The sequence below is a fragment of the Gossypium arboreum genome, chromosome 6 (genome assembly GCF_025698485.1).
Source record: "Gossypium arboreum isolate Shixiya-1 chromosome 6, ASM2569848v2, whole genome shotgun sequence".
Taxonomy (NCBI): Eukaryota; Viridiplantae; Streptophyta; class Magnoliopsida; order Malvales; family Malvaceae; genus Gossypium; species Gossypium arboreum.
The window spans coordinates 138,492,130-138,517,769 of NC_069075.1; the positions used below are offsets into that span (position 1 = coordinate 138,492,130).

Genomic DNA, 25,640 nt, shown 5'->3' on the forward strand with positions numbered 1-25,640 from the left:
TCATGAGAGCTCAACTTTAATTTCTTAATATTATAATTTCACCAAGCAAATACAATAATTTAAAAAGAAAATAACTAAAAAATCTGAATTCTAGAAGGTTAGAATTTTAGTTTATAAAGAAAAAACTATTCATGAAAAGTATATAATGATTGATAAAAAAAAAAAAACAAATTAGAAGGAAAAGGAGTTTCAAAATTAATAATTTGAAATGTGAACATTAGTGGGAATTTTAATAGTGATCCTTACGGTGGAAGTAATGTTTTTGTTCTCTTCATATTACTATACATACTTTATATTATACACTTTTTATTTTATTTTATATATCTACATTTTCCTTTTCCTTTTCATATTCTCTTTAATTAATTAAACCCTCCAAATTCTAAATTTAATCAGAATCTAATGGGATTTTTATATTAGAATTTTAGAGGAAATTAAAATAATCTAAGATATCGTTTTCCTTGCTTTCACATTCATAACATGTTAAGCCAACCTCTCTCTTTCTCATTCACTTTGAGTTTGACCCGTCGCCAGCCACCGGCAACTACTCTTTTCTCTACTCCAATGGCTGTCCCACCCCGCACTCTCTAGAGAGGATCTTCTTAGTGGAAACATTTGTTAGATCATAAGAGATAGCCTGCCCCCCCCTTTCTTCTCTTTCTTCCTCCTTTTTAGAGCTAAAAGAAAAGCTTAAAATAACCCTTTCCTTTCTTTTCTTTTCCTTTCTCTTTTTTCCTCTTCCAAAAACAAAAACCCTAATTCAGATCATATAGGAGAAGAGGTACGAGCAAGATGAAGAACTTTCTTTTTTCATAGAAAGTAGTTTTCAAAGAGGATCGATCGATATCAAAGGAAGCTTTTAACTTTTAAAGATATGGTAACTTTTTAGAAGGATGTATATATCTTTTTTAATTTCCTTCCTTTCTTTGGGTCTTTTCCTTTTTACAGTGTTTCATAATTGCTATTTTTGAGCTAAATGGTTAGATTATCGCTTTGTTTCTGTTATTTGGAACTGTGGAACTATCAACGATAGCTATTCTCTTCAACCCTTTGCAGGGTTTTCATTATACTTTTTGAAAGCTTTTGCTATGGATTCTGGTAATAGTAGTAGTTTACAATCTTCAAGTGGTGGTGATGATGAAGAATATGACTCACGGCCTGAGTCAGTCCCAGCTTTTTTGAACACTTCAGGCCATTTTAGTGCCTTATCAAATCCACATCCATCACTTGGCTCGCACCACCAACATCACCCATCGCCCACTTTCTTTGATCCTTCACCTAATTATCTCAACCCTTTCTCTCAATCTCAATTGTTAAACTTTGATGGGATAAGGCCTCGAGGAAGTTTAAGATCCGACCCCAACTGCACTGACCTTGGTACCCTACCGGGATCTTCTTCATCGAACCAGTCTATGCTGGGTTCACAGACACAAGAGCTCAACCGTGGCTCGTTCCCAAGCTCATCAGCCCATGGCAACAATGGTGTACGATCATCGAAACCTGATCAGCCGACAAGCGTTGCAAAGAATCCCAAGAAGCGAACAAGGGCATCAAGGAGAGCACCCACTACAGTTCTGACCACCGACACAACGAATTTTCGAGCAATGGTGCAAGAATTCACTGGAATCCCTGCACCACCATTTTCGGGTTCATCATCATATTCTCGAAGGCTCGACCTTTTTGGCTCTGGCTCAAGTATACGGTCCGGTCATTTGGAACCTTTAGGTTCTCTCTACCCTTTACGCCCTTCAGCTAAAAGAGTTCAGCCAACTCCATTTGTATCCTCCTCATCTTCTCCTTCATTGCTAAATGACCCTTTAGTTGATGCTTCTAATATTACCAATACAAGTACCAATACCACCATTGCTACAACCAATGCTTTCAACCCAAGTACCTATCAGAACATATTAAACTTGCAAAACCAGAGCCCGGTCCTACCTTTCCAGTCCTTCTTAGACCCTTCTCCTCTTAACCCATCACTTAATTTGCCTGGCTTCGGTGTAAAGTCCCATGGAAGTTCAGCCATGGATTCCCTTGATGAACTGGGGTTGAGCCATGGTCAAGTCAATGCCAACCTTGGTGGCTTACACAGTCATGATGTCGCACCAGATGGGGCACGCCATGGAAACTGGAGAGATGGGGTTGGACTAAACCAAGGGAACCAAGACCATTTGAGGGCATTAGATTGGAATTATGGGAATAATGATCATAACAATTCACATGAAAAAGGGTTGGAGAACGTTTCATCTAGAGCTGAAGGTACAGTTGATTCATGGCTTTGCCCCGCAGAGTAGAAACTTAATTACCTTACTACAAACTTATATATTTATTAATGTGCAGAAAATTATCATGCAGAACAACTATACAAAGTTTAATGTGGAGAGGGTTTTGCATCAGTAATCATATTCTCTCTTTCTCTTTCTCGTTTTCTTTTCTTTTCTTTTTAATTTATTATTTTTCTTTATGTTCATTTAGAAATAAATGAGAAATTTAATTAACCACATATATATATTACTTCCTTTATGCTGTGCTCATATATATACATAGGTTGTCTTTTATTGGAATGAAACACTTGCAGTGGTACAACATTTTCATTTCATTTATGTATTGTTTAGAATACTTCTTATTACTGCGTTCTCAATAATTTTGGGTTGAGAAACTCAACTCTATGACAAGAAATTTTAGAAATTAGTAGGAATTTTGATCTTTAATTTTATTAATGTTTTGTATATAAATTGTTCATTTGGATTAATTTTTAATTTTATAAAATATGAGGATCAGATTATAAATATTTAATTAAATGAATAATTTTCTTTATTATTGTGTCGTCAATAATGTTGGGTTGAGGAAATCAAGTGCAAATGCACCTCTATGACAAGGAAACCGCAAGCAGCAAAGGTTTTCTTCCTCGTACCATTGTCTGGCCTCCATCTCTAGTGTGTAAAAAAAAACAGGTCGGTGGGGGCTGTTAATAAAATGTCTGTTTAAAATAAATAAACAAATAAATAAGAAATTTCAATGTCTACCCTAATTGTCCTAAATCTCATTTCTCTGTCTTCTTATAACTAATAGGACCTTTCCTTTATTACACAAACTTAATACTACAAAAAATTATTTAATTATTTAATTGTATGCACAATATCAATTAAAAATTTTGAAGGTGTATGAAATACAAATTCTATATTTAATTATTTTTCCCCAAATAATAGTCTCTAGTTCCATGATGGATATCCTTTTGTTAAGTAACCATTTTAATTTTAAATTATAGAGATAATTAGGGGAATTTAAGAGGATATATGGATTTGGTGGGAAGCAATCGGTGGCAAAAAAAAAGATCAAAAGAATCCTTACCTGCCGCAATCATAAACTACAAGTCAAAAGAAATAATGTGTTTTATATATTATTATTATCAATAATAATTGCCTTATTATTCCTCTTTTGATCTTTAATTTTTAATTAATATCTTAATTTTCGACTAAATCACATGTATTCTTACATTTTCCTTATAAAAAATACTAATTAAGCTGTTATTAGGTTTAATGAATCATTCACGGGATTAAATTTGTTGTTAGTTTAGGTATTTGATTACAATAATTGATTTTTCAATCTATCAAGTATAAAATCCAGAAACTAAAAGTCCACTCTATTTCTATATCTATTAAAATCTCCAAGTAATTATGTCCACCAATAAAATTATGTGCCTAACTTTTTTTTTTTAGACAAAAGAGATACTATTATAAGGCTATTCATTTAATTAAAAATAATGATAATAACAAGCATAGCATATGAGAGCAATATAGACTCTGCCAATATCATTATTACAAAATCATATTATAGATATGAATGCACATATAATTGGACGTAATTACGGCTTTAGTCGAATCCCAAAGATCATGAGGCATGTGATTATGGAATAAGAATAATGTTAATAACTATCATTAACCAAATTTATATGGCTAAACAGAAGTGAATGGGATTCCATAACTATTGAAGTGTCATATGCATAGAGTGATTTGAACTCATCGACAGCTCTATGCTCATTTGCTCTTTACAGTTCATGGATTGAATATACCTAGATTACCTTTGTACCATGATACTTTAGCAAATTACATTGATTAACCGGTTGAGAAAATAAAGCCATAACAGGTGGGTTATAATAGATATCGGGCTAAAAGTCAATGATGATTAATTCTTTATCATGTGTTGATTGGTTGTCCTAGATTTTGCCTCACATGGTAGATCACTTTCTCATTGGAATATACACCCCAAAGCAAAAAAAATATTTCACATGGATGATGGCTATTACAATATGAATGAGAAGAAGAGTGTGTATCATTTTGAAAGCTTGAAAGAAGGATCTAAATATAACACTACATATATACACATGATACTAATGAACAAATAAAGAAAAAAGGAAAAATATGATAATGATGAAACATTTGGAAAACAAGTAAAACAAAGAGTGGGGGACGATAAACAAATATTAGAGGGAGGAGAGGGGGTGAAAGAGAAAGTGATGTTTCTGTTTTGGAATGATGTTAATGGTGGCCCATGCCAGAGAATAATCTGGTTTTTAGCAATCATCATTGTTTTCTCATCTCTATCTCTTTCCATCCATCTTTCACCTCTGACTCATATGATGTGAATGAGACTACACTGCCACCCTTTTTCTTTCCCTGCTTAATTTTCAGGATATATCACTTAAATTTGGACGAATTAAAAGGGACTAACTTTTTTTAATTTTTGAAAAAAGTATATTTATATTGATATTTTCTTAATTAATTAACACACCATACTCCATTCTCGAACCTGCTGCTTCAAAAGACAGAAACCTTTTTCATTTGATCACTGTCTTTTCTTCGAATAAACATACATATATTTAAATACAATATCTCATAGAAATATTATAATCTTGGGGGCAAAGCAAGATCAGTATTATATCAAGATATAAAGGCTATAAGAAGAATTAAGCAGGAACCTTGTCTGGTATATATAATAAAGGAATATATATTATTTATTTATGTGCAGAAAAGGGTCCTTTCAAGTTAAACAGTTTTTGATGAGGATGTTGAAGCATCTTTTCCCACTTAATAATAATAATAATCATCATCATCTAATTTGTTTACTTTACTTTGATTATTGTGTTTTAGTTCTCTAAGTTAAGTGTACGTAAGCAGTGATGAAAGTTGATTGCATTGTGACGCAATTTGGTCATCTTCCAAGTTTGGTTACAATATGTACACCAAACCACTCCTTGTGGATGCCATGCTAACCATTAATAACAATCTCCATTGATTCAGTCATACAATAAATTTTTCAAGAACCCAATTTTGAAATAAACTGAAATCAAAGCAAAACACTGTCTTCCAATTTCATAAACTCAAAATTGAGCGGAATTGATTAACGTTGTGCTAGCTACAGATTGATTTTGTACCCATCCATCCATTTCATTTGATATCTTCAAAACACAACATAAACGGCCAAAGAAAAGATCATCATCAAACAAGTTATCAAACACCCTACCAACCTATCAAACATAGGTTGGCAAACGAATGTAATAATCAAAAGTTGTATGGTTGCATGGTGACTTACGATGGAGGTATGTTGGTGAGCACGATGAAAGTCCACAGGATGATTCACTCACGGTGGCTGCAGGTGGTGGGAAAATCAAATGCAAGCAATGGTGATGTTGGCCGGCAGCTGCAGGACGGAGGGAGCTAGGTAGTAAGTGGTGGTGGCTAAAGGTTAGGGAGTTGAGATTTTGAAGGGAAAAAGAAGTGTGAGAGACTGAGTAGTGACTAAAGCAGAATAGTGGTGGCATCTCCAAAAGTCAAACAAAGAATCAACGATATTTGGATTGTTAGGGAATATGGGTGGCAAATTTCCATTTTTCCCCCATCAAAATATAAAATCATAATCTTGGGGTTTTGCATACATAAGCATGTGACGTTACAGTACTTAGGAAGGAGTGGAGTGGTACTTTATTTAACAGAATCCAAATCCAAAATATTGATAAATCTAAGAAGAGATGAGCAATGAGTGACCACACCAGGACCAAATTAAGATGGTAGGCTTGGCTAATGCCTAGTTTTGAAGAGGTTGGCGTCCTAACTAGGAATAGGTCTAGCTTTCTATCACTATCACTATCATATGACATTAGAATATATAGCATACGGTGCAGTTAGGTAGCCTACTGGAGAACAACTCTACTACGCAAGCTCCGCAATTAAATTTCTTACACATGAAACATGCATTGCTTTGAGTTCCATAGAATTGGTTGAGTTAATTAAAACTAATATGTACCCTTGTTTGTAGATTAAGTTATTGTGGGTATTAGATATAGGAATAAGTTAGTTTATGTATGGTTAATTATGGCATCGAAGGATTTTTTTTTTTTGTGTGGGGGGGGGGGGAGACGTTATGTTTGTCTACCTCAACAGATGTTAAGTGAATGTCATGCAACCCCACATGTTTCCCACTGAAATGGATGGTTCCCTTCCCCCTTCAGCATAGGAAATACAAATCTCTTCACATCAGCACCCACTTTGAATTCTCATGTTTTTCTATATCATTTTACTATGTTTAAACGATTATTATAAAGCCAATGTTTGTGGGTTTGTCTTATTTATTTATCTTCGGATGACAATGCTCCCTGGAACACAAGAAAATAAAGCTGTGCCCTACACTATTTTAATATTCAGAAATTCATATTTGTCCTTGCACCATGTATAACAAATAATTAACCCAAAATATTAACAAATCCATAGTAAATTTAAAAAGCAATAAAATGACAAGAAACTGACGTCAGGGGAAGAAGAAAGAGCTCAGTACACGTGTCTGGTGGATGTTAAGTCCACGTGAGAGATAATAAAGAGAGAAAGAGAATGAATGATGATGATGATGATGATGTAAAAATGAATAGGAACTTGAGTTTTTTTTATGGTCGGATTGGTGGGTGGGTGGGGCCCCGTTACCCAAGTTGGGGCGGTGCTCCTATTTTGTACAAGTTTGCAATCATTGTCCCGTTGTTCATTCTAATATATCGGAGCCCATTGAATTAAATCGAGACTAATTTAAAATTTTTAAAAAAATTTTAAATTAGGAATAAATTGATAGAAATTGATGATGTCTTATGTTTTATCATTGATTCTCCTTCATTTTAGTGTTGTTTGAATGGCATTACAATGTGTTTAATTTACTTTTTATTTTACATTACAGTATTATTACAATATTTAATTAGAAGTAAATAAACTGGCTATCCAAATCCACCCTTGATTTTCAAATTCTCAATACATCTTAATAGTTTGGTAAAATTCTATTATTAGTTCATTTATTATGCTTTAAATGGTAATAATTAAATTTTTCAAGTGAAATTATGTCATTAGTCATATACTATATATAATTTATGAACTTGTGAATTTAGTTCATACTCTTCAATTTAATTAATTATTTTCCAATTTTCATACTTGAATTTTAAATTTTGAATATTCAAAAAGTATAGGATTAAAAATGGAAAAATTAAAGTACAAGATTAAATACATAACTTATGCAAAATATAGAGATTAATAGTAAAATTTGCTTTCCTTTACGCGTTTGGTTGACATTGACATCATATATATTCTTTTTTTTTAATAAGGTGTAAGAATTCACTAAAAATTAAACTCATAATTAGTGATAACTGAAGACTTAAACACAAGTCATTTGTCATTTTACTTATTTACTGTAGCACCCCTGACCTGTGTCTATCGTCGGAACAGGGTTTCAGGCATCACTAGGATTTACATATCATTTAACAAAAATTTCAATTAAATACTTACCGTTTCTTCATAATTATATATCGTTCATTTCATTATATCAATATTTCATGCACCATCATTTTCATATATTTTATGTATATTTATTCCGGTAATAGTTCATATAAAACTTAACATAAATTATATTCCATGTACCTATACTTATTTCGTTTATCTATCTTAATAATTATTTCATGCAACTATTTTGTACATATTTTTTCATATGACCAATTCTTGTAAACATTTCACACAACCATTTTGGACAACCAATTCATATAACTATTCATCATCTGATACATATTACCTAAATATCAATTGTTCAACAGATGTCATAACGTCTCCCATCCATGGTCTTATTTATCTTCGACATGATGCCATAGTATCTTTCAACTATGGTCTTACTCATTTTCTGTCATGTTGCCAGGGTATCTTTCAACCATAGTCTTATTCATTTCCTGTCATGTTGCCATGGTATCTTTCAACCATGATCTTATACATTTCCTATCATGTTGCCATGGTATCTTTCAACCATGGTCTTACACATTTGAATCGCAATGCCATAGCGTCTTTCAACTATGGTCTTACTCGTCTGAATCGTGATGCCATAGCATCTTTTAGCTATGGTCTTACTCATTTCTGGTATGATGCCATAGTCCAACTACGGCCTTACACGTGTATTGCCATGGCCCGGTCATGGTCTTACACTCGTGGTGCCATATCCCAGATATGGTCTTATCATCAGGATGCCATAGCCTAGCTATGGTCCTACACATATAATGCCATGGCCCAGCCATGGTCTTATCCGTCAATTCATCACTGATCACTGAATGGTCATACTCAATTCAGCATTCTGCTCAATTTGAACTTTTGATCCGATTTTCATAATTTAGCAATATTCATAATTCAATAGCAAACATATGAAATAATACATTATATCAGTCCTAATTTAGCAAATAATCATGAAAGTTCAATCATATGAACTTTACCTGGCTAAATTGTAGAAATACCAAAATTTAGGGGTATTTTAAAAATTTTCTATTTTTTTCTATTTTCCACCCGATATTTATATAAATTGATAATTTCATTCAATTTATTAATTTAAATAATAAAAAATTCATTTAATGCAATTTCGTCATTTTTGACATTTTTACAAAATTGCCCCTAAAGTTTTACTTTTATTCAATTTAATCCCTAAGCCTACAACATGCAAATTAGCCATTTTTAATGTAAACTCATTTAAGCTGAATATTCACATATATTTTTCTCCTCCTCCTCTCCGTTCCACATCCTTGATATGTACATAATTCCACTATATGCTTATATATTCATATCAAGCTGTCCACTTGAGTCATTGTCACTAAATTATTTATATAAATTTAAGCCCCTAATTATTTTATATAAAATTTTTAATGATTTTTCCAATGTCAGAACAAGGGAACCCGAAATCATTTTGACCTTGTCTCACTAAATTTATTATATCTCACAATTTACGATTCCATTGCTTACACTGTTTCTTCTATGAAAAACTAGACTCAATAAAATTTAATTTCATATTTTATTCAGCCTCTAATTCAATTTTCACAATTTTTGGTGATTTTTCAAAGTTAGACCACTGCTGCTGTCTAAAACTGTTTTAGTACAAAATGTTGATTACCAAGTTTATACCACCCTTATTTCCTTTCTCTACAATATTTTCTATCACTTTCTCTTATTTTCCTTCACTAACATATCAAGAACATAAAACTCTATATAAGAAAACTCTACATTCACATCATTTCCTTGCTTTTTCAATAATATTACACTTAAAAATATATTGAAATCTTGATATTCTTACCCCTTTTCTATTGATTTAAATCTCTAACTTGATTTTCTCTCTCCTCTAACTTCTATTTCTTGAATCTAACTTGATATTCTAGCTCCCCATAGTCTCACTGTCATCTTTCTCTCTTGATGGCTATGGAAATTCTTTTGATTTCTAAGTGAAAATGGTAGATTTTTGGTAAAAGGACCAAATTGTAAAGAAAAGAAAGTTTCTTTCTTTCTTTTCTCTTCATACGTTGGGTGCATGGGAAAAAGATGATTGCTCTTCATCTTTCTTTCCTTATATATACTAAATAAAATGATAAAATAATAAAATATGTAATATCCTAAATTAGGGCTTAATTGGAATAGTGGTTTCGTGACCACAAATCCGAGATAGAAATAATTATTTTACAATGATTTTGATGTTTATGATATGATTGCATGATTGTTTGAAAATTTCATGATGAAATTCTATGCCTAAAGTGCTTAAATTGAAAGTAGGGACTAAATCGAATAAGTTGCAAAACTTGCATTCTAGAAGTTTTTAGTATGAAATTGTTTTGGAATATTAATGAGGAGGTCTTAAATAGCAATTTGACCAATTTTAAGTTCATGGACAAAATTAGGACATGGAAGGAATTTTGGAAAGTTTAGTAGTAAGGGTATTTTGGTCATTTAGTTATTAAAATGAATTAAAAACAAAATTAAAAGCCAATTTTGTCCATCTTCTTCATTAGGCCGAAATTTCAAGGGTTCTCCATAGCTAGGGTTTGTTTCAAGCTTCCAAGCTCCATAGTAAGTGATTCCAAGCCCGTTTTAATGATTTTTACGTTTTGAGATCCGTAACTCGATAAAGTTTATGTTAGCAATAATTTAACCTAGGGTTTATATTTGGAAAAATACCCATAGGTGAAATTTGTGTATTTTGATGTTTTATGATGGAATATGAAGTTTTAAATTATGTTAGACAACTTGTACTACTCGATTTTAAGCAAAAAGCAGTAAAAGGGCTTAATCGGTAAAAATACCTAATAGTCACAAGTACATGTTAGAGTGAGAATTTGATGTTACCATAGAAGAGAAAAGTGATCAGCATGTTGTAAAACATAAGAATAAGGAATAAAGTTTAATCCCGAGCCTAGGGGCAAAAATGTAAATATGCAAAAGTTTAGGGGTAAAATTGTAATTTTGCCAAAATTTGAGTTAAGGATTAATTTGATAATGTGAGTATTAAATAAGCTAAATGTGTTATTTTAGATCAAGAAAGACGTGGAATCGACCTCAATCGAGGAAAAGAAAAGATTGTGGACTAAATTGCAAAATCTTTGTATTTTGGTACCAAGGTAAGTTCATGTGTAGATAATGTAGCATAATTGTTATTCTTAAGTTATTGATATTAATTATGTGTTATGCTGAATTTCATTATGAAATGTATGCTTTGTGGTTAATTTCAAATAATATGTAAATTATGTGAACTACTTGTTAAATATAATTGTTACCGAGTATTGATTTTGGCATTCTACGGAAGACGGCAAGGATAAGTGATCAAGGAAAACGCCCGTTTGAACCTTAGGAATAGATTAGGATACAAGTGACATGTCACTAGGATGGTTGAGCATCCGAACTCGTTGAGTTGAGTCCGAGTTCACTTATGGATGCGAATGTCCGAACTCGTTGAGTTGAGTCCGAGTTCCTGAGATGTAACTAGGCATCCGAACTCGTTGAGTTGAGTCCGAGTTCACTTATGGATGCGAACGCCCGAGCTCGTTGAGTTGAGTCCGAGTTCGCTTATGGGCGGGTTACATGATTGCTTGATTGAATATGTGGCACTTATGTGCAAGTTATCCATGTATCCGAATTATATTCGATGTGTTCAACGGGTAAAGTTCTACTCAAATGGAGGAAAATTTGAGATGTAAAGAGACGTATTGGTAAGTGATATGAAATGGATATTTTGGACAGGTATGTATTTAACCCTCGGGTTGAGTATTGATACAACCACGATAAGGTAATAAGATGATGAAGAATGATTAAAATGTGATATGTGTTTTAGTGATGTATGCTAATGTTGGTGGTATAACTGTTTGTTATGTTACTTATTATTTGCATATGAACTTACTAAGCATTTATGCTTACTCCTCCTTCTTACTCATTGTAGTTTTGGACAAGCCAGCTCAGAGTCGGGATAGGTCGAAGGCTCGATCACACTATCCGGAAGATTTTTGGTAAATGGCTTGTAAATTTAAGTATGGCATGTATAGCAATATACCCATTTTGTGTAAATGATCTTATGGTATGGTTGTGAAATGGTTTAGGAAATGCTTGATAATGATAAATTATGAAAATGGTTAGTTTAGATTATGTTTGATGTTAAGGAAAACTATTAAGATACTTAGTGCATAAAACTCATAAAAGGATGAAATTTACCATAAACAGAATACGCAGCAACACTAACGCGAGTTTGAAAATTTACTAAAATCATAGAAATTGAATTTGGTGGTGAAATACATATCAAATTGAAGCTTATTATGTCTAGTTTCACATGAAACAAATGAAACAAGTAAAGGAAGTATATGTTAGAAGATATTTTAATTTTAGTGAAACAGAGTCATAGCAGTTTCTGAATCCCTGTTCCTACTTTAGAAATTCACCATAAATTGTAAAGATATAATTAGGTGGTGTACTTTATATCCTCAGAATCCTTATTGAGTCTAGTTTTAGTATAAACAAACCTCATAGTCATATGAATTTTGTACAGAGAGAAATGTGGTTCGTAGTAAACAGAGGTCAGACCAGTCGAGTCCTGAAACAGGGGTAACTTTAACTAATAAACTGTACTAATTGGCCCAACCAAAAATTCTAGAAAAAAATTAGTAGATAGTTTTATGAGTCTAGATTCAGGGAAAATTTACGGATCTTAATTTTGAGTTTTGTAACTCGAGATATAATTTTTCTTGTGACTGTGACGCAAGTAGCTTAAAAGCTGTGAATGTAGAAACAAATAATTCAAAGTTCTAAAAATGTTAAACTAAGCTTAGTAACACCTCATACTCGACTCCGGCGACGGTCTCGGGTGTGGGGGCGTTACAAAATATCATTTAAAAATCAAATTAAAATATTAATAAACTAATATTTATTTATTTATTTAATCTAAAATATCTTCAACATCATCATTACCTTTTAGATTTCTCTCTCTTTCTAATTGACTATTTTTCCCTTTATGATCTTTTAAAATTTCATTCTTGAGTTACCATTTAAATTTGGTAAATTTGTAATTTAATCCATCATAATTTTTCACCTATTCAATTTGGTCCCAATTCATCCATTTTCCTTAGTTTCTAGATCATTCTACCCTTAAAATATTTACACTATTTGTCCTTCAAATCTTTCATATTTACATTTTAACCCCTCAAATTTTGAGTATTTACTCTTGTATAACAAAACATTTCTCACTTTTACAATTTAGTCCTTTCTTGAATTAATATATCATAATATACTCCCCAATATTGATATAACTCAAAATTTTCCTTTTTGTCACTTTATTTCCTTATTTTACTATATCAAGAATAATATTTTACTGTAAAAATTTCCGGGGTATTACATTTACCAATTGACGATTTAATATTGGTATACCCCCTCAACGTATCATTCCATGTATTCTATAATGGGCAAACCTCCAATTGAACCATGAAAGAATAGCAAACCTAAATAAGATAACCTTCGCTATGTTGGTGCATGGGGATAAAAATAAACTTATGATAAATTAATGAAGATTTCAAGGCGTGTATCAATACCACTTTATTTAAGGTTCTATTCGTCTCACCTATATTTTGGTGTGCAAAAGAGTTACTATCAAATGAACCTCGAGGATACAATGAAGCCTAATGGTTGTCTGTGTTTTTCATTGACGAAAACAATCCATTAAGTATTGAGTGGAGCATAGCAAGAATATCAATTTCTTTAAACAATTTTTGCATTAATTCTTTATAAAACAATTTAGGAATATTAGAAATAGAAGAGAATAGAAAGAATTTTTTTTTGTGTTTTTGGTGTGTCAAACAAATGACAATTGACTCCTATTTATAAGAGCTCTTATGTCTCTTTATAAGAATATAATTAACCAAATTAATAGTCACATCCTTTAGCAATAAACACAATTATTCAATAAATATATATTTGAATAATTATGACTCTTTGATAATAATTAAGTAACATAACTTTTAATAACAAGAGACATAACTTATCACTATAACGAGGCAAAGCTAACAATTTTTAGGGGGTTGAATGAAATTTTAATTTTTATAATCTATATCTTTATAATTTTTAAAAATTAAATTAAATTTTATAATTTTAGAGACAAAGTACAATTTTATCTTACTAATTTAAAATTTTTAAAATTTTTAAAGGGCCTAAATAATAATTTTTCATTTTAGAGTACCAGCCTCCCTAGCTTCACCTATGCATTATAAATAGTGACTACTTTTGATTAATAACCAAATAGCATAACTTTTGATTACTTATAACTTTCCATTTGCAATTATTGGAACACTATATATACATTAAAAATGTTCTAACACACTGGACGTGCATGAGACGCATATAGGGATTCAAGCTCATTGATTACTCAACTATCCTAAAGAATCATATTTTAAAACATCATATCATCGTCACTGTAAGAGAACAAAATGTGATCTCACTATCAATAATCTTTAGACAAGACACGTAGACATATTAATCCCCAATATATAAACTCACCATAGCACTTAAAAGAGGCTAGGAGACCACATCCCACTTTCTCCTCCTTCATTCTCCTCTTACCCTCTAAAATACTTTACGAGAATCATCATCTAGTGGCTCTCCACCTTAATCAAGGATGAACCACCTCCTTATTAATCTCAATGGTTAACAAATATGATTGTATCATGAAAATTGGTTGGAAAAAAATTGTTGATAATTGATTAAATAATCCATTAGTCTAATTAAGTTATGGCCCTCTCCAAACCACCCATTGTTTAGAAAGAAAAAAAATTAAAACGGAAAACAATTAGAAATTCTTGTGACCCGTTGCTTCCTATGATGCAAGATTTTTCATAAACGAATGAATGAAAAGTTATGTATAAAAACAAATAAGCAGGATGGGTATTGACAAGTGACCCCGTCATCTAAAAGTCAGTTGGGTTGGATTTGGGTTAAAATTTTGGTAAAAATATGCTTTGAAACTTTGTATTCTTCTGGCCTCGAAGCATTAAGTCCAATGGCCACACAAGCTCAATGTTTTGGGCCTACTGTATAAGTAGCTCCCATCTTTTAAATGTTTGTTAATATCATATTTATAGTCATTTTCCAGCATGATTAAAGGTTACTAAATTTTGGTGTTTGACCGTTATTATTAAGTCCAATAGTCAATAGTTTATTAAGGAGTTCATGTTGGGGCTGTAATTGAGTATGATTGTATTTAAATATGAGACTGAAATATTTTTATTTATTTAAGTTTAATTCGATGTAGAATATGTGTTTAAAATTTTATTTAATTTTGAATATTTTTAAATTATTAATTAAGTTCATTTTAAGTTCGTTTATATTATTTTTATTTTTAAAAAATTATATTTTTAATTTAATAGTTAATATGATATATTTTTGTTTATTAAATTTTTATATATAGGTAATTTAATATTTTTAGTCTATTTATATTATAATGTTATTTATTACTATAGATTTAATTTTAGTGTGTTAGAAATTATTTAATATATAAAAATAATATAATATAATGCAAACTTAGAAAATGGGTTGGGCTCAAGAATGCTTGAGGTAGAGCCCGATTCATATTTTAAACGGCCATTATTTTGTTGCCTAATCTCATTTTTCAAGTTTAATATTTTTTCCCAAACCCTTCTAAAGCATTGAGCAGATAGTCTAAACCATGAACAAGTATAATTGATGTCATCATAAATAGCATTGTCAAATATTCTTCGACACCCTATACTAGACCTGAATTACCGGATTCAGATATCGAATGTTACAAAACTAAAACACTTAGCAAAAATTTTATGACAGGCGTAAAGTCATTCTAAAACATACTCCTTATTCCCTTATTTATTGTTCTTAAAACAAAAGATTAATAAAAAGGAATCTTTAATAATTTCATCAGATTTTCAAAAATAGCATATGACATTTCAACTTAAAATTTTGTTAAAGATAAAACTTATTTATGGCAAAAAATACTAAGTGTCATATTCTTATTGTGTCCTCAGTGTGCATAATATTGCAACTCAAACTACTACCTTGGCGCATCTTTGGCTTAGTCTCTCATGGCGTACCAACTCTTTAATTAGAATTTGCATCACAAGCAGTCGCTTGTAAGTTCAAAAGATCTTAGTGAATTTTAATCCAAGTTACCTTTGAACGTTTATTCTTAAATTCCTCAACCTGAAGATACTTGATTTTTTATTAGTCTTTGGTAGATATTTTTCTAATATCGGGTGTATACATATGCACCAATTCACTCATTAGATAGACTACAAATTTCACCACTCCATATCTCTTTTCTTCTTCGGAAAACGAATGCATTACTCAGAAAAATATTCATATAAAATATACTTTTAGTGGATTCTCACACAGACAGATGTTGAACACCTCACCCAAAATGGTGTATTCATAGATATAATTCTTGATAGATACTTATCTTTTAAGATGAACTTTTCTTCATAAAAATTCTATAAAAATTGATAACTTTTCTTCATATTAATACCCTTTAACGATGAACCATCAAGTTAGGGACTTAATTAATAAGAATTTAAGGCTGAGTTGGATGCTTTGTATTTGGACGTTCTTATATGGTTCAACTTAATTAAGTTTACTATATTCTAAATCTAGTTATGAAGTTGTGTTTTACGAGTAAGACTTTTATATAATTTTATTAATAAAATAATAAGTTCGTCAACGAAATAAATATATAATATATAGATTCTTTTATTAAAATGGTTGATTCTTTTTAACAAGTTTGGTTAACTTCAGCATTTAATAAAATGAAACCTGAGAAGTTTGTATTTATTAAAACTTATACCTAAAATCGCAACAGGAAGCCCGTCTAGCTCAGTCGGTAGAGCGCAAGGCTCTTAACCTTGTGGTCGTGGGTTCGAGCCCCACGGTGGGCGACTTTTTGCTTTTAGTTCCAAGCAACTGGATAACTATAAGTTTTGATTTGTAAAAAATTTACACAATCAACATCAATTGGCCCGTCTAGCTCAGTCGGTAGAGCGCAAGGCTCTTAACCTTGTGGTCGTGGGTTCGAGCCCCACGGTGGGCGACTTTTTACTTTTTCCGAGCAACTGTAACTATTAGTTTTGAATTTGTAAGAAATTTACACAAATAAAATTAACTGGCCCGTCTAGCTCAGTCGGTAGAGCGCAGGGCTCTTAACCTTGTGGTCGTGGGTTCGAGCCCCACGGTGGGCGCATTTTTGGTTTTTTTTTTCCCAGCTGGAACAATTAGTTTTGGATTTATAACAGCTTTACACAATTAAGATCAATTTGGCTGTCTAGTTCAGTCGGGTACAGTGCAAGGGTCATAATGTCGTGTTTTGTTCAGCAAACAATGTCGACTGGCCTAGTCAATTTGTGTTCCGTTCCAACCGTAACAACTTTAAAGTCCTGTCTCTAATACTAATATGAGATGGCATGTAGTTGGATATTGAAGGAAGTTGAAAAGACTCTTGTGTCAAGAGAAATAAGTTGGAGGTATAGACTAAATCTTAAGAGAGTATAAAAGTGTTGGGATAAAAATGTAAAAATCAAAAATCAAAATATTAAAATGAAGTGAAGTAAGAAAGAGAAAGGACTAGAAGTGTAATTTTACCAAAAGTGAAGAATAAATCAAAAATGGAATTGTAGAGAAAGTTCAAGGGCATAATTAGATATTTATGAGAAAAATCTCATGAATTGGTGGTAAATTTTGAACCCTGAGAAAGTATGGTAACCGTTAGATGAAAATGATGTTGGGATTATTTTATTATTTTTAATATTTTAATTATTTAATCAATAGATTTTTATGATGGAAAATGGTAGAATTCTCCTTCTTTTTTCTTACATCTCATGCCACTTTCATCCATTTATGAAGGAAACTTTACCATAATCTTCAAATTCAAGCTAGAAACCACCAAATTTCCATAGAAATGCTTAGTAAAACCAAGAATACTACATCATAGCAAGGTGATTTTTAAGTGAAGAAGATGTATGTTCATGTTGGAGAGAGAAAATCAAACTAAGTTTGATATCAAGAAAAATAAGGTATGAATGCATAAAGACCAGTGATGAAATAAATAAATAAATAAAAAAGCCACTTGCAATGGAAAAAAAAAAGAAGGAAATGAACCGAATACTTTGCTATTATAAAAAAAAAAAAAAAATGAATGCACATTTGTAAACAGAAAAATAAAAAAGAATGTACACATACCAACAGTTTATTCAGTCACAGAGAAAGAAGAATATCTCTAATCAGGAAATAAAGAAAATGGAAGTGAATTAAAAAATGAATATACATTTTTTAACAGTTTATTTAGTCATAGGGAAAAAGATTTCGCATTACTCAACACCCATAAAGCCAACAAAATCTCTAGACTAGGATCTTCATTTCAAATTCAATCCATTTTTTTTTAGATATTTTAGTTTCATCCAATTTGATTTTGTACCTAAAATTAACTATAAAACTTTAAAAATATCATAACACAAATTGATTTTAATTAAAATAACTCGAAACAATTTATTTGTAATTATTTAAGTCCGAGACGACTTAACTTGATATGATTATGCAATCCGAAATGATTTAAAAAATAATTTAGTGATTTGAATATACAGTTACTCAACCGTACTAAAAAATAAAACATACCCTAAATAAACATTAATCTAAAATAATCTAAACTTAAAGCCGGATGATTCTAAAGTTTTTAAACTTAAATTAATTTATTCCAAAATCAACTCAACCCACTAAATGAGAAATGCTCCAAAATGCTTATCAAATCGAATTAACTCAAACTTAATCCAAATTGGAAAGCCTTCAATGTGGCGTAGGAAAGATTCTCTTGTGGCATGTTGCCTCCGGAAATTTAAAAAAAAAATTAAAAATTAAAAATAATTAATAAAATTCGAAACATTTAAATTCAAATTATTTTTATTAATATTTTTAATAATAATTTATATATAAAATTCGAATATATAAATTATTAATTCAAATTTTCAATTTGAACTTTTTATGTTCGAATATATATAAAATTCTGAATAAAAATTAAAATATTAAAATTGATTTTTCCATTTTTATAATTTTATTTTATAATTGCTAAACTTTTATAATTTTGAATTCATCTCGAATGAATTTGAATAAATGATTATCTAGATTTAAATAAATCTGGACAATAATATGTCTAGGTTCATTCAAGAAGTAATTTTTAATAATTATTTTAAACTATTTTATTTTTTAAAAATAATTAATATGGTATGTTACGTGTCATCTCCTTCTGGCTTCCGTTAGCCACATGAGTGTCTTTAATGGTCAAATTGGTCAACTAAACCTAGTTGATTTTTTTTTTTGTCATTAAAGACAAAACAGGGTATACTTTTTTAAGGGCTCAATTAATTTTTTTTTCATTTTTTACTAAGGGCCTTTTTGACATTTAAACCTTATAACTATAATAATTAAATAAAAGTAAGAATCAGCGGCCTGACAAAAATATAATAGTTATAAAGAAATCAATTTGATACTATTATGTCACAAGTCGCATATTAAAGCTTGTGACGAATGCACACAAAATTTCCCATGAACATTAATTAATTTAATGTGACTCATTTGATCCACTTGAACTGACCTGATTTGTATAACACATAGAAAAATTTATCTATTTAGAGCCTTGGTTGCTCAGTAAAATACTCTAGTAAAATTAGAGTTACCATGATAAATACTGTAAATCATAAGGGATAAGATTGTATAGAGTTTAAATTCCTTAGGACTCTCATATTGTAAATAGGCTTTAATCTTTAAATTATATCGTTGGATCTGAGATAACTTAGCTATAAATAGAACTCTTTCATCTCATTTGTAATTATTCCATTTAGAGTTAGTAACTATACTTTGAGAATATTTCCTCAAACACTTGGTGTGTTATTGTTTTCTTATGTTTTTTCTAATTGATTCGACTTCTTTTGTCTTTGAGTTGCTTCCACTTTATTTTGGTTTCTTAGAGAATTTCTTTGGTGAATCCTTATTTTGATAGCGTTTACCATTATTATCAAAAAGCAATTTTAAGAAGAAAAGAAATATTCATTTTAGACATATTGTAAAGTAAAAGATTTAATAAATAATAAAGAAGTAATTTCATTAAAACACTTTTCTAAAGACAAAAGCTAAAAATTCAAGTTTTTAACTCGAGTTAAAATCTCAGTTTAAAATGAAGATTTGGTTTGAAAATTTACTTATTTATTAAATTTTTATTTGAAATTATAATTTAAGTTTAATTATAAACCAAACCTTAATAGAAAGTGATGACATTACTATTGGGAGAAGTTGGCTTTGGGCTTTACGGTTTTTTATTAATGGGCCGTGGAGGTTTATTTTGTCTTTATAAATATGTTGGACTGATGGAGAAGAAAAACAGAGCTTTTAAATGTATTTTTAAGAAATTAAAGTTATTTTATATTTTATTTTATTGGAATTAAGTAATTATTTTTAAAATTTGCACAGAATAATTAATATTTTTCATATATATTAAAAACATATTTTAAAAATTATTGAAAAGCCTAAAATAGTACACTAAAATATATTGATATGCATATGTATCAATTCTAATAAAAAAGGGTAAATGTGTCGGTACAATACCGACTATCTTAATTGAACCAATTAAATATTATTGGTTGGACTAAAGGGTCAAAAATTAGTTATGAAAATTTTCCAATGTAAAAAAAAAAAAGAAGAAAAGTAAACTAAAATCTTAAAATAAATTGTAATTAAAGAAAACCTTGATGAATATACTACACTAAAATTTTAAAATGAGTTTGATCTTAAAATAAATTTTGTAATAAATGGGTTTATTATTGGGTTGTAGGTGTCTCTTATGAGAAGGGTAAATTGAGTTTAAAACAATAATTACAGATAAATTACTTGTAGATTACTTGTAGAGTTATAATTAATGTTTTCCTCCCTTTTTCACTGCCTAGCTAAACAAAAATAATTAATATTATATCAATTTCTTTTTATTTACAAATTTTAATTATTTATTTTCCTTGGCTTTCTTTCTTATAATCCAAAGATGGTAAGAAATCCGAATGGCGTAGCGTGTTTACTAGAAAAATATCTTCTAAATTAATTGTTGTTCTTCCTAATTTCAACATCAACCAGATATAGATCTATTTCGCAAGCTGCCAAAGAGCAATTAATACATGCCAATTTGAGCTTTGATGTACCCCTATCTCCATTCATTTGCTTCAATTCCACGTGTCAACCTCATTTCCAATACTAACATTTTCTTTTTTTCCTTAGAAATTTAAAAGAATAAGATAACCAATCATTTTTTATCTTTTCATACTGCACACAACTAACTACATTAATGGGTGAATTTTATTTAAATTTCTCTTTTCATGTCTGCTTCACTACTCTCATTATTTCTCTATTTTTATTTATTAATTTTATAAATAAATTTCCTATTTTATATATTTTAATATATTTTGATAGTTGAAATATCTAATTGACAAAAAAAAATGGTTGTTTTTGTCCAAAAACTTTGAGAATTTTTTCTACATTAAAAAGAAAAAACTGAGTCGTAAGCTTAAACATCAAAGTATAAATCATCCAAAATTCCTGCCGACATCCCTTTGTTGGTTCCAAATATTTTAGTTAATCATTGGTTTTATGACATTTTCTTTTTGTCATAAGGTTTTTAAGACATTGATGTTTAATTTCAAAAACTATAAATATATTTATTATGGGTACATAATTAGAATATCTGTGTGATTCAACTTTAAATAATTTAATTTTTGAATATAATTTTAATAAAAACTATATTTTATATTGTCTTTAATGATATTTGTGAAAAGTTGAAATATCATTTTAAAAATAAAATATTTATACCCAAATTACTATTTGATTCTTTTTATCCATCTGAATTTTAATGTATAAATTAATTTTCTTAGAATTTTACTCACTACATTTCAATATATTGATATATATATATTGTAAAGTAATTTTCTCAATTTAAAATCCCAATAATTATATATATATTTTAATCAAACAAAATTGTTAAAATTTAAATCTAAATTTAAATTTCCAAATTCTTCTTTTAAATATATTATTAAGACTTAAAGAAAAAGAAAAAAAGAAAGTTCCAGATCAGGGAGGGTCAGTGGCAGGACAGGCTTGTCATTTCTCTGTCAGATCCCGTTCCTTCCTTCATTCGCTTCACCCTTTCTAAGCTCTAAAAAACACACTCCTCCTTTTTACTTTTTTTATTGGTGGTGCAGAGAAGGATTTGAAGGCATTTCTCCATTGTTGTTTTATTCAATTACAAGCTACCTTTTGTTTTGGTGGTTTTGAGAGTGGAATTAGGGAAAAAAAATGGAGAAGAGCACTCCAGTGAGGAAACCACACACTTCCACTGCAGATCTACTCACTTGGTCCGAGACTCCTCAACCGGATTCCACCTCCTCCGCCGCACGCTCCACCCGCCCTCACCAGGTACTTTTTTTTTCTTTCCTTTCGAAAGAAGAAAAAATGATTTTGTTTGGATGGTGGGTTAGTGTACTTGATTGATTTATTTCGTTTATTAACGGTAGCCGTCGGATGGGATCAGAAAAGTGGTGTTTGGAGGTCAAGTGACCGATGAAGAATTTGAAAGCTTAAACAAACGGTGAGATCTACTTCCGCGTTCTTCCTCTCCTACAAATTCTTCATTTTCTTTGTTTTTTTTTTAATTTCTTTTGTTCTACGTTCTGCATTTTCGAAAAAAAAAAAAAACGCTGTTACTAGAGTTTTCTCTCTCTTTTTTTTTTAAAACAAATTGTTTCTACCATTTTCTCTCTCTTTATTATCTAAAATACTGTTTTGAAAAGAAAAAAAGGCCTCAAATCTGCAAGTAATTTAAAACTTTCTAGTTTGATCTGTTCTATTATCTGTGATTGATTTCCTTATTAGATGTTATTTATCTGTCATTAATTAGCGATCCATTGGATCTCCGTTCTGCTCCAATTGTACCAACCGTTGGAGGAGATCTTAATTTTTCCAGCTGTAACTTTCTCTAACGTATCCAACAATCCTGTTTTCCTGAGTTGGATTTCTAATGCTTTGTGAGGATTGATGATTTAATGTACATCTACAATCAGTTAAAACATTAAATATTCATTTCCACCGAAATGTCCGTTAATTTTTCTTTCAAGATTCGTTTGTTAGTTTCGAATTGTAAGTAGAAGTTCAGTAAGGCTGTTTTATTGCTGTTTTTCTAATTCACTCTGCTGCTGTCATCTGTTGCCATTTCCAGGAAACCTTGTTCTGGATATAAAATCAAGGAGATGACCGGTAGTGGTATTTTTGCAGCCGATGGAGAAAATGACGAATCAGAACCTGGTAGTGCAAATCCTACTCCAAACAACAAAACAGCAATACGAATGTACCAGGTTTCAATTTGTTCATTTTTCCAGTTATGTTGAGAACATAATAACATATTATATTCGTATCATGTTTAAAAAAGAAGTTTATGTTTGCCATTGTCAGCAATCTCTAGCTGGAATCAGTCACATCTCGTTTGCCGAGGAAGAGAGAATTACACCCAAAAAGCCAACTACTCTTCCTGAGGTGGCGAAGCAGCGTGAATTGAGTGGAACACTACAAAGTGAGGAGGCAAAGTTGAAGAAGCAGCTCTCCGATGCCAAGTCAAAGGAGCTTGGTGGACATGACATCTTTGCACCCCCACCTGAAATTGTGCCGAGGCCAACGACTGTACGCGCTTTGGCTTTGAAGGACAATTTTGACATGGGAGAACCTGATACACATAAAGTAATTACATGTTAAAACTCCGAACTTACTAAATTCTTGTCATTGCTTGAACAAATTGTTCCTTGTGCAACAAATGACACCTAAGGTAGCTAGGGGTCGTATATCAGGCTGAGCAAGAAGTATGAATTGCATTGTTGTGCTTCACTTTTGCTTAGGGATTGCAAATCATTGCTTGCTATATTCTTGCTGAATTGCGATCATTATGTACTTTAGTTTGCCTAGTTAATTAAATTTGAATATCTAACTGTTTATGAACTTGGATGCTATGCTGTAGCTTGCTGGAGGTAGCACGCCAAGTGAGGAGACCGTGGTTAAGACAGCAAAGAAAATACATAACCAGAAATTCGCAGAGCTATCCGGAAACGACATATTTAAGGGTGATGTTCCTCCAGGTTCTGCTGAAAAACCACTCAGTGTAGCGAAACTGCGGGAGATGAGCGGTAGCAACATCTTTGCTGAAGGGAAGGTAGAGTCTCGAGTCAGTAGCGGACGCAAACCCCCTGGTGGGGAAAGCACCATCGCTTTGGTTTAACTTCATAGGTCTAACACCGTCTCCGAAACATGTCAACTTGAACCGTGTTTTTCTGTTATCTTCAGTGGGGGTGTGTGATTATGGGTTCTGGGAATTATGTTTTAGGTTTAACATGTCAACTTGACCTATGAACCTATATGCTAATTACTTGTTTCATAATTTTGTGCATTACTGTCCCGTCTCGTTCACGGTCTAGGGCTCTTTCAAGTCCAATTTTATTGCTTTACTGCTATATATGATTATTATCGCTATATGAACCTCCTTTTCAAATGAGTCCTTGTTTCACTGGGCAAAAGTTATAGTATTTTTCAAATGTATGTATACATATTCATACATTCGTGTCGAAAAAAGAGGTGGCGAAAGGGTAATGGTGAACAGAGTACGGACCAATAATAATGAATGCCCATATCATTGTCCGACAAAAAAAAAAACCGCGCGGTTAGGCGGATGGAATTTGGCATTTAAGGAGAGCATGATCTCTGCCACGCTTTTGTCATTATTTTCAATGGTGGTCACTGTATATCACTGTTTACATGCTTTTGGGTAAAATCCACACCGTACGAATCTGTGGCACTGCCAGATAGATACAGCAATAATTTATTTATTTATTTATTTATTTGGTTGATAAGAAAATTAAATACATTTATCCATAACAGGAATTATATCTTACACTTTATCTATTTATTCATCTTTCTAAAAAGTTTGTTATATTAAAAATACTAGGTAAAAATGGGTTCTTTCAAAAAAATTAAAGCAATTTAATTTTATTAATTTCAAAATTAATTATAGTCTTAATGTTTTCTTCTAATTTTACATATTTTGATTATTAATAACAAATTCTGTTAAAATATTGATTGAATATATAAATATTGTGGTATATTGTGTAAATTTGTTACCATACCATTAAAAATGCAAAACTGACCAAAAATAAAATAACATTGTGATTAACAATCGTTAGTGACTTTTTGAAATTCAAAGGATGGAATTGCTTTGATTTTTTTTTTAGATAAAATGTTCTTTTACCAAAATAATAAATAATTATAAGCTATATCATAATTTATTTATTTCAAAATAAAATTCAAATTTTTAGTTTGTCTTTTGACGTGATAGTTCAGGCAAATCCAATCTGGTTGTTGAAAGAAAAATCCTTTTGTTAATCAAATAATCCATTTTTCTTTTCTATATTTTTAAAAAATAAATATAAATTTCAGATTATTTAAGTTTAATTTTGACTTGGCAAATGTGAGCAAGTACGGAAATAAATGAAGGTTGGTATCTATAAGATAGGAAAACTTGGTCATAGCTTTCAACACTGACATGGATTTGTTTATATATTTTAGGCAATAACAATGCTTAAAGTAATATTTATTGTTATTAAAAATAAAATTTAGACCCTTATTTTCAGGTAGATATTTTTATTTTTTAAGGAAAAATATCAAAAAGTAAATTTTATGATCAACAACAACATTTAAAAAAATGAATAAAAA

At 30.7% G+C, this 25,640-nt stretch overlaps 2 protein-coding genes, 1 long non-coding RNA gene and 3 other non-coding genes across 7 annotated transcripts; 5 read left to right on the forward strand and 1 right to left on the reverse strand.

The window, feature by feature from the left end:
- The first annotated feature begins 458 nt into the window (after positions 1-458).
- LOC108484666 (uncharacterized) lies at positions 459-2,583 on the forward strand. 2 transcript variants are annotated; one of them, XM_053029249.1, is made up of 2 exons: positions 459-2,256; positions 2,338-2,583. In XM_053029249.1, the coding sequence occupies exons 1-2, from the start codon at positions 1,086-1,088 to the stop codon at positions 2,370-2,372; spliced, it is 1,206 nt and encodes a 401-aa protein (XP_052885209.1). In that variant the 5' UTR covers positions 459-1,085; the 3' UTR covers positions 2,373-2,583. The 2 variants fall into 2 exon arrangements, with proteins under 2 accessions (XP_052885209.1, XP_017644028.1); XM_017788539.2 differs by having other exon boundaries at positions 466-874; positions 1,054-2,583.
- A 2,609-nt stretch (positions 2,584-5,192) lies between these two features.
- Positions 5,193-6,172, reverse strand: LOC128294118 (uncharacterized). Its single transcript, XR_008284381.1, has 2 exons — positions 5,590-6,172; positions 5,193-5,455 (listed from the first exon to the last, which is right to left on the reverse strand). It is a non-coding gene; the product is annotated as an uncharacterized LOC128294118 (long non-coding RNA).
- Positions 6,173-16,674: 10,502 nt separating this feature from the next.
- TRNAK-CUU (transfer RNA lysine (anticodon CUU)) lies at positions 16,675-16,747 on the forward strand. The gene has a single exon. It is a non-coding gene; the product is annotated as a tRNA-Lys (tRNA).
- Positions 16,748-16,826: 79 nt separating this feature from the next.
- On the forward strand, positions 16,827-16,899 carry TRNAK-CUU (transfer RNA lysine (anticodon CUU)). Its single transcript has one exon. It is a non-coding gene; the product is annotated as a tRNA-Lys (tRNA).
- Positions 16,900-16,974: 75 nt separating this feature from the next.
- TRNAK-CUU (transfer RNA lysine (anticodon CUU)) lies at positions 16,975-17,047 on the forward strand. The gene has a single exon. It is a non-coding gene; the product is annotated as a tRNA-Lys (tRNA).
- A 4,893-nt stretch (positions 17,048-21,940) lies between these two features.
- On the forward strand, positions 21,941-24,312 carry LOC108484142 (uncharacterized). Its single transcript, XM_017787822.2, has 5 exons — positions 21,941-22,307; positions 22,406-22,479; positions 23,107-23,242; positions 23,340-23,621; positions 23,896-24,312. Exons 1-5 carry the CDS (start codon positions 22,188-22,190, stop codon positions 24,151-24,153), a joined length of 870 nt encoding a protein of 289 aa, XP_017643311.1. The 5' UTR covers positions 21,941-22,187; the 3' UTR covers positions 24,154-24,312.
- The last annotated feature ends 1,328 nt before the right edge of the window (positions 24,313-25,640 follow it).